The 9,785-nt window shown below is 43.5% G+C and overlaps 1 protein-coding gene across 5 annotated transcripts in view; it reads right to left on the bottom strand.

The window, feature by feature from the left end:
* Nucleotides 1-3,651: 3,651 nt before the first annotated feature.
* Nucleotides 3,652-9,785, bottom strand: part of Xkr9 (XK related 9) — a 41,804-nt gene continuing 35,670 nt past the window's right edge. For 4 of the 5 annotated variants that reach the window (XM_029533379.1, XM_029533382.1, XM_029533381.1 and 1 more), the window contains one exon: nt 3,652-5,810. In XM_029533379.1, the coding sequence (XP_029389239.1) occupies nt 5,182-5,810 (629 nt within the window). In that variant the 3' untranslated portion in view covers nt 3,652-5,181. The remainder of the gene's footprint in view (nt 5,811-9,785) is intronic. The other variant, XM_021222422.1, reaches the window with a different exon arrangement.

Here is a 9,785-nt window from a genome sequence, read left to right on the forward strand (position 1 = left end):
CATGCATACAGTACACAGCAAAAATTCCCCAGAAGACCATCCCTCCCCAATCCTTGAGGAAGCTGAAGGTCCTCTAGATCATCTTCAACCACTGCTGAGTGGTGGCAATCTCCACACGGATGTTATATGCCTGCAATTCTTTCATCCTGTTTCGCGGGACAAATTAGCTACATGAGAAAAATTCTGAAACTGCACAGAGGTTACATTTAATATATGGAAGGCAGTATTTTGGAAGCACCATTTCCAGTTTTCAGCTGAGAGTTAACAAGGGAGTTGAGCCAGCTGCTTTGATTTAAGTGGTAATGAGGGCAGCTGGCTCAAACATGGGTCTGGGTCTCCACTGTCAGATGATTCATCTAAACTTCCCTCCTCACTCTCTTGTTCTTTAGCCTCTTTTCTCCTCTGCTGGCTTCTCGTCTGCATTTTTCTGCTTCTGCTGCATGAGCCTTTATGACATGATTTTAGACATCTCACGGGAGCTACAGTAGTTGGTCGTGGGCGATTGAAAAAGCGATCTCTTTTAAAATACCCAGCCTGGCCACAGGAAAACTTTTCTAACTTGGCAGCATACCCTCCACTCCTGTCTGCCAGGCAAGATTTAATTAAATTCAAAATTACTAACAGCTGCACCAACACCGCTCTTACTTTCATTTTTTCTGCTGCAATCTCCTCTTGCTCTCTTCAGTTTTAAGTTCTCTGTGCTGAGAACCTAACTCTGTCCCGTAACCCCGGGAACTTAACTTTGTCTCTGTACTGAGAGCTTTCTGTTATGCCTCTTTACCGAGAACCTTGTTAAATCGTCCCTGCTCCAGGATCCTTCAAAATTCGTCCCTACTCCGGGATCCTTTCACCTTTGCTTAGTGCCTGCTTCCTTGCGACCTTGCTCTAGCATCTATGCTTCCCAGAGGTCCTTCCCCAAACTCCTGGGGTTGTCTCACTTACTGTGAACTTACCCTGCCTGCTGGCAAATCCTGGCTGCTGAAAGTTCTGAAATCTTCGGTAGGGGAGTTGGGTCCCCGTACGGGCCACCACTTGTTGCGCCCTCTCAACTAGCAAGGAAGACACAACCACCAGTTCTTCTAACAGAAGTTTATTCAGCAAGCTTCAATCTTCATCTCCCTTGAACCCCGGGGAAGAGCCCAATATAATCATTCATGCTGACCAATCACACCAGGCAATGTAGCTTTGCCAGGCAAGCGAGCTCAGCCAATGATCAGCAGGGATAACAGCAGCAGCCAAATAAGGACTTGTTTATTATAAGAACTCTCTTTCTGTAGGCGCCATGTTGGGGTGCGGCTCCAGGGGCTGTGGCTCCCCACAAGCAAGGTGAAAGGCAAGGTCCAACAGTTCAAGTTGTACTGTGGTTCATGCATATCTGCACATGCATACATGAATACACACATGTGTGCGTGTGCAGAGAGAGAGAGAGAGAGAGAGAGAGAGAGAGAGAGAGAATTTAAAGAGTAGATAGTTAGACAGTTCTTACCCAGGGTTGTTTACTTTTAAAAGCACAGGGAGTATTTTACTGCACTTTTCAAAATCTATATAATTATATAAATACAGCCACCTCTGTTATTTTTTACCTCTATTACTAGGAAATGAAAATTGCTAATATTTCAATAAACATTCTAAAAGCTGGTCTGTTGGCTTTTGTCAATGCTTCAGCATTAGACCTTTGCAAACACCTGACTATTCACATCTGCTCTGGGTCAACAGGGCCTAGCAACACGCCCAACAGAGTAGTTAATATTCTCAAACAGCTTTGGTTCTCGTGATCTGTTTTATCTTTTAGGTTTGCTCTTCTCAAGTTATTCAACAGGTTCTTTTTATTATTATAGGACTACGTATGATGTGTCCACTTTTTCCATTGGTAACAGAAAATGCATTTTAAAGGATTCATTCATTAAGCCTTGTGACCCTCCCTGCCCCCAGAGTCATCAGCTGCTGTTGGTCCAGGACAGCAAATGGAGCAGAGATTCAAAGCCCTTTAATTACATAAAGTAATGATGACACACCAGGACCAGTATGGAGAGACAGATCAACTTCACTTGGGACGATTCAAGGACTGTATAGCTTTAGAGATGGAGTGGGGGTGTCAGAAATATCCTGTGTGGTCAAATGTCGTTGGATGAAGGCTTAAGGCACCGATGCCTTATTAACATAGTGAGGCATTCCAGGAATCTCAGGTGTGAGCTGCACAGGTCCTTACAGGGAGAAAGAAGCTGAATTTGTAATCTAAGGTTTTATGACATGCTGTAGGTGGAGGCATGTGGGGGTTAAGGTCAGAGAAAGGGAAGTCCTGCTAGTGAAGGAGTTCCTCCATTTTGTGCCAAGGCCAGAAGGCTGTCCAGACAATTGTAAACTTTGACTTTAGTTAGCAGGGCAACAAACCTCAAGGAGGAGAGTAGAGAACTGAGTCCGAGGTAGCTTACTGGGGAAAGCTTTGACCCTTTTGGGAACTCAGCCTCATGAAGCATCCTCCTAATTCCTCCTAGAACCAAAATGTGCTTCTCACTAAAACAATGGGATACTACTCAGCCATTAAAACAAGGACATCATAAAATTTGCATGCAAATGGATAGAACTAGAAACCCAGACCCAAAAAGGACATGTATGTATGTACTCACATAAGTGGATATTAGCCATAAAGTACAGGATAAACATGCTATAATCCATAGACACAAAGAAGCTAAATAATAAGGAGGGCCCAAGGAAGGATGCTTCAATCTCACTCAGAATGGACAATAAAATAGTCTTATGATGTGGCTGGAGACGGGGAACAGGGTGTGAGAGAGGATGGGTAAGGGAATGGAAGGACTGGGAATCAGGTGTAGAGAAAGCTGGGGAAAGATGGCCTTGAGAGTGAACAGAAAACATCTCTAGATACCTGGGACAGGGGAGTCTCCAGGGAGTCTGTGAGAGTGACTCCAGCTGAGACTCCCAGCAGTGGGGACTATGGAGCCTGAAGAGGCCACTCCCTGTGGTCAGACAGAACTCCTAGTAGAGGAATAAGGATAGCAACCCACTCACAAAACCTTCAACCCAAAATTTATCCTGCCTACAAGAAGTGCAGGAACAAAGATGGAGCAGAGACTGAGGGAATGGTCAACCACTGACTGGCCCAACTTGATACCCATCCCATGGGCAAGAATCAATCCCTGACACTATTAATGATACTCTGTTATGCTTGCAGATAGGAGCCTAGCATAACTGTCCTCTGAGATGCTCCATCCAGCAACCAATAGAAACAGATGCAGAGACCCACAGCTAAACAGTAGTCTGAGGAGTCTAGTGGAAGACTTGTGGGAAGGATTGAGGGACCTAGGGGACAGGGACTCCACAGGAAGACCAATGGAGTCAACTACCTGGACCCATGGGGTCTCCCAAAGATTGAACCACCAACCAAAGAGCACACATGGGCTGGACCACACACACACACACCCCACATACATAAGCAGATGTGCAGCTTAGTCTTCATGCAGGTGCCTCAACAACTGGAGCAGGGACTGTCCCTGACTCTGTAGCCTCCTGGTGGATCATGTTCCCCTAACTGGGCTGCCTTGTCTGGCCTCGGTGGGAGAGATGTGCCTAGTCCTGCAGTGAGTTAATGTTCCAGGGTGGGTTGGTACCCAGGGTCTTCTTCCTTTTCAGAGGAAAAGAGGGGGAAGGGGAGGGGCTTGTGATGGGAGGAGGGGAGGACTGTGACTGAGATGTAAAGTGACCAAATAAATTAATCGAAAAAGTCTGAGTTAAAACTACTTGTTAGAGATAATAATTAAGACATATTATATGAAGAAGCTCTGATCCCTGTTCCACAAGAGGGATTATGCAGCTGGTTTTGTAAGCCCAGTTACAAGCCTGTGGCTGGGGCACATCGTAGGCCCCGAGGAAGCTACAACTGCTGCCTTGCTAACTGGATATGATGTGCCCATCAGTCGCCTTCTAAACCCCCATCCTGATAGTTTGGCACTGCAGTCAGCTTTCCTCAGAGAAGTTTCTTTGTGCAGTGCTCACTGGTGACCGTGGAGACAGATAACTGGTCAAGTTCTGAGAATGAGTGCCCAGCTATAATGGGACATTGGTGTCACCCCTCCAAGGCACAGGGACCAGCCTGAAAGAAGGATCAGAAAGAATGTAAGAGGTGCAGGTGGGGGTAATCTAGAATGTTGACTTTAAGGAGTTACATAGCTGTTGCATTCTTGAACTCACAGCTATGTATGGGAAAGTGAGCCCATTGGCACTGTTATGGAGGGAGGAGAGAGCGCAGAGAGGCCCACCCCCACTAAGGATTTACAGTCAGTCAATGGTTGCTGAGAAGGGAAAGACATAAATTGCCAATGCTCCTGTAAACTCATCAAGTCGTAAAAATCAAAAACTAAGATGTAAAAGGAGGGGAACTAGTTGGGAAAGACGGTCAGCAGGACTAAGAGTAGAGCAAGAGGGGAAGCAGGGTGAACATGACTGAAGTACATTCCATCCTGTGTGACATAATGACATCCATTGTTATGTATAATTACTATATACTCATTAAAATGTGTCTATAACATGGTACAATCAGTAAACAATGAATTTTCAGTCTTCTCAGACTCTGCTTTCTGTTTCTCAATTGGGGAGTTCACAGAGAGAGCACAGTAGGTCCAACCCTAAGAATTTGCTTTCCTATTCCTCCACCCCTTTATCACCCTGGTTCCAACTCAGAAGCCCTGTGTTGACTGAAGAGAGTTGGGAGGGCGGGGCAAGACGCTAGTCTTTCCCTTCTCTTGCGGTTGTGGTTGTTCACAGTAGGTACAGTGGTCCTAGGAACAATGAGGGCAAAGCTGCAGAGCAGCTCACTATGAACCTCGTGGGACCACATTGTTTCTTCTACTTGAGGAACAACATGGCAGCTCTATCAGACAGAAAGCAACTACCTCAATACTCAAGACTTTTGGGACCCGCAAGATGGCTGGGGGTGCAACTCAGGGGTGGAATGTTTACATAGCATGCGCAGGCCTGATCCTCAGCAACACATAGGAGAAATTATTTTAAACCATAAAATATTATTATGCTCTCATTCACCATGTGCCATAACTCATTTCAGTCAGAGGTGATGAAGTAACAGCACATACGTATGACAGACATTTTCTTTACTAGGCGATGAAACAAAAAAAATAAATAAAACATTTCTCATGAATTCACAACTTAGTCCATTAGAAAATATCTTATTCTACAATCTCTCTGAGGTGCTTTTCCATCAGTCTCATCACATTGTGTTTCTACATTTCTATTTGGGTGAAAAGTTCCATAATAAACACCAAGAAAAATAATCCCAAGGAGAAGAGCAAGAACTATGGTGGCACTAATAGGGATAAAATAGTCCGAGTTAAAGATAGACAGGGGGTAAATCCAGAAGACAGTCAAGATTCCTAGGGTGCCTAGCGCCCTGAGGGTGTAATAACAAGACATTGGGCATTTGGTATTCTGCCCCTTAATATTAAAAAACGTAAACACAAGGATGAATCCAACCACGATCCTATATAAGAACTCCATACTTACAGAATTGCAAAACTGAGTATGGTTTATAACTGCCCATATGAAGCCTATGATCCAGAGAAATAGCAGCAGAAGCAAAGCAAGCCTCACGTCTACGAACAGCAGAAGTACGACACTCAACATCCAGGATAACAAGGTAAACAACTTGTAAAAGAGATACATGACTTTGGGCCAGAGTCCTCCGAGGGGCTTTTTATCGGGCAATGATCTTCTTAAAGCTATTTGATAGTCGACAGTTGACCAAGAAATAGCACAGCAGGAAACGAAGATGACCATACCTACCCAAAACAAAAAACAAAAAACACACTATGTTAGAAATGGTAACAGTAATATTAGTAACAATAAAGTAGCATTGCCATGCATGCTCTAGCAGTGTAGACACAGGCCATAGCTTATATGTCTAATTCTTTGATATCCCCACATTGCATTAGTGGAGCTGAGGTTTGAAGAAATATATTCCTTGATTCTTATTGTGCAACTAGAAAGTGATGGAACTAATCTTTGTTGGTATGCTAATCAACTATATCATATTACTTTAGAATTATCTTGAATAGATTCAGTAAATAATACTTTGGCTAAACACTACAGTTGTAAGTCGGTTTTCTACACTATTTGGCTTTAACCCTATACCCATACTTAATTCATTGGGAGATGGCTTAATGGATTATGAGACAGTTAAAAAGAAAATTTAACATAAGTATACATCATTAACAAAATAATTTTTTCAGAACCTACAGACTCTAAGTCTTATGAACAAACAGACTCCAAAATTTACAAAGTTCTATAGATTTGGCACCTTTACCAGCACACAGCAGAAGTTCATTACTGTTCTGGAAATACAAGTCATTACTACCTCACTGTCAAAGCAGAGGATGGTTTAAAAAGTGAAGCAAATATAAGCAAAGCCAGAAAGAAATAGTCACACAGAATACAGACTATGAGTTCCTTGGAGTATACAGTATCTGAAGTCTACACATGTACAGCCAGATTTCCAATGACATTGCTAGATGAATCTCCTTACAAACATCGTTCTCCTCTCTTGATTTTGGCACAAAACACTAAGACTCTGGACTTAACTTTCTTCCTATTCTTTAATTAAAATACTGCTTTCTCTTAAATTGTCTGATGTGCTGGGGTTTTGTTTTTTCAATCTTATATCTATGGCTGTTTTGCCTACATGTGCCTGGTGCCCGTGGAGGTCAGAAGAGGGCACTGGGTCTCCTGGAACTAGAGTTAGGGATAATCATGAGTTATCACATGGCTTTTGGAACCTGAACCTGAACCCTTGTGCAAGAGCAGTAAGTACCCTTACCTGCTAACTCATCTTTCCTGCCAACGTGAGGCGTTTTTATATTGGGGGATTTGGGGGGGGGGCGCTTGGCTGTTTTGTTTTGTTTTTGCTTTGCTTTGCTTTGTTTTTGCTGTATTTTGTTTTGTTTTGTGAAACAGAGTCCGCTATGTAGTCCAGGGTAGTTTTAAACTCAAGTTAAGCTGTGTGCCTCTGGCTCCTGAGTGCTGGGATTACAAATGTACACCACCATGCCTGGTTTTAATCTCCACCAAATTAACACATACGCATAGTTTGAAAAGTTCTACAGTCCTTGAAGAACCCAGCAGTCACTCACTTTAGCTCCCTTGACACGGAATTGTAACCCCCAGAAGAGATCCCTTGGAGCTCCCGTAGTTGTCCCTTTGACACACACTGTCATAGTTCTACACAAAGCACAGTCTGAGTTTATCTGTAGTGGACCTGCTCACTTACTTCCCATTCAGAGAAAGGAAAGCTTGGCACATATAAATATTCCTCCAGCCCTCTCCCTCCAACTCCCCAAAAGAGAAACAAAATGGTGTTTAGCAAAAATCTTTAATGTTCACTTAATTACAACGACGTCAGTAGGGCTTGTGTTGGTTTGAGGCTTTTTTTTTTTTTAACCTCTCAGTAACTATATCTTCTTTTAGAACATTTTTACTTCCTGTAATTAGCATTTGCCTTCCTTCACACTTGACTTCTGTCTCCCACACTCTGGGAAGTCATCAAAACTGAATCTCCTGTTTGTGAGACTCAGAAAATCCCTCAGGGTACAAACACCTTATGAGTCCTAGTCAGGCTGAGAGCATTCCCACTTCCATATGTTACATCAGATATTTTTCTGAGAGCATTCCCACTTCCATATGTTACATCAGATATTTTTCTGAGAGCATTCCCACTTCCATATGTTACATCAGATATTTTGCATTTAGGAAAGTCTTTCTACGTATTGTACATAATGCCATGTTTTCAGTGGAAGGGTTGCCTACGAATACTTTAGTCCTTAAGTGAGAAAGCTGACACTCATAGCCTACTTCCCATCTACTTCCCATGCTGAGTAGAGAGATGGGTTCCCAGACAGCAGGGCAGGAGAGGCCCTAGGTGGGCAGACGTCCCCCGCTGGAGCTTAGAACAGACTTATTTTGCTCAGTGAATGGCTGCCCTTCTCCCTGTCAGGACAGATGTAGCCTCTGAGTTGTGAGGAGAGGGTCTCCATTGACACCATGCTGCCATGCTTAGCAACCTGAGAAGCAGCAACTACTTCCTTTCGTGTGCCTTGGGGCATTCAGTGCAGCCACCTACCCAGAGCTAGAATAAACAAGATGGTATACTACGGTAAGATCACAGACAACCCAGGAGGACTTCAGACTAAATTCTTCCAGGCTCCGCCCACCCTCTGCATCCTCTGCCCAAAGATTAAAATACAGATAAGATTGGACTTTGGAACCTGGGTCTGTCAATCCTGCTCTTTCATGCAGCTGGGTCAATCGGTGATCAAAGAAACCAACCTCATCACTATTGGCCCTTTGCCACTAGTGACCTTTTTAACTAGAGAACTCAGAACTCCCACTTTTTCAGACAACCCTCGAGATTTAATTTCTTAGAGATAGTCCTCTTCACCCCACTTGAGATGATTTCGAAGAGCTCTTGTAGTTCTCCTCACCACAGACAGAGGCCAGGAAAGAGGCCAGGAAACTGGTTCCTGGCCCCACGGAGGAACTCACCAAGCAACTATTGATACTGGCTTTTCTTAACCCACCCAGATTGGGACTTCGACACCACTAAAGATAAAGAAAGCCTCTTAAATCTGCCAGGTTCTGTTGGCAGATCTCAAAACAGCTGAAAGACAGCCATTAATTTGGCCAAAGACAATGAAAAACAGCAATCGTTCTAGCCTTTATTAACTAGACAACACCAGATATCAGGAAACTCCAAAGGGTTCAAGGACAAGAAAATGGAATCTAAAAGATTAAAAAAAAAAAAAAGTGTTTAAATAAAGACAGAAAAATAGAAAGAAAAAAAAAGGCAGGTAGAAGAGCAAAAGAAACAGACTCACGGTCTGACAAAGATTCTGTTAGCAGTCACAGACAAACCAAAAGTCTCTAAGAGATGGCTTCTAGAAACCAAGACACTTACTCAGGCCCTGGTGTGGGGCCCATGGCCTACCTGTATAGGGAATGTCTAAAACAGATGACTTCTACAAAAAAAGATAAGGACCTAAAACACCCCTATTTAGAAAAAGAACAATGTGCTTCTTATAAAAAGAAGGAGGAGGAGGCTACTGGGTCAGAAAATGTCCCAGGGGTAAGGGGAGTCTATTCAAACCTTGGCCTTAAAAGATGCCCAGGATAATGTTGAAAATAGAGAAAAAACACACTAGCTTCCTTAGGGCTAATAAAACTTACAGTTTACAAATGACCTCCTGTTGACAACAGAAACCAAACCAAAATGTCTAAAAAAGACTAAGGACCTCTCAGAGGCCCTGAAAAACTTATACTACAGAGCCTCTGCTAAAAAATAAAATAAAATAAAATAAAATAAAAAGCCCTACTCTGTCAACCACAGGAGGCCTCCTTAGATCTGGGGGCCAGAAAAAAAAATTTTGCACCAGCTTTGGGGTCGCCGAAAGTGACTACTAAGTTCTTTCATCTCCTCATGGATGAGAGATCTGGGCCCTGGCACCAGCCAATGGCCTACCTGTCAAAGATATTGGACCCAGAGGCCAGAAGCTGGACCCCTGTTTACACATCAACAAAGCTACGGCCTCCTGCTTTCAGATGCTAAGAAACTGTCACTGAGCCAAAGCCTGACCATAGACAATGCCAAAATGACTCATTACCAGTCTCCCCTCTTAAATCCCCTTTTCAGGCCCCAGATGCCCTAAGCTCAGCTGGTCTGCTGCCTAACCCAGACATCAAAGGACCACTATATGACTGCTTGGACA

Source organism: Mus pahari, chromosome 22 (genome assembly GCF_900095145.1).
Source record: "Mus pahari chromosome 22, PAHARI_EIJ_v1.1, whole genome shotgun sequence".
In the NCBI taxonomy this organism is placed as follows: Eukaryota; Metazoa; Chordata; class Mammalia; order Rodentia; family Muridae; genus Mus; species Mus pahari.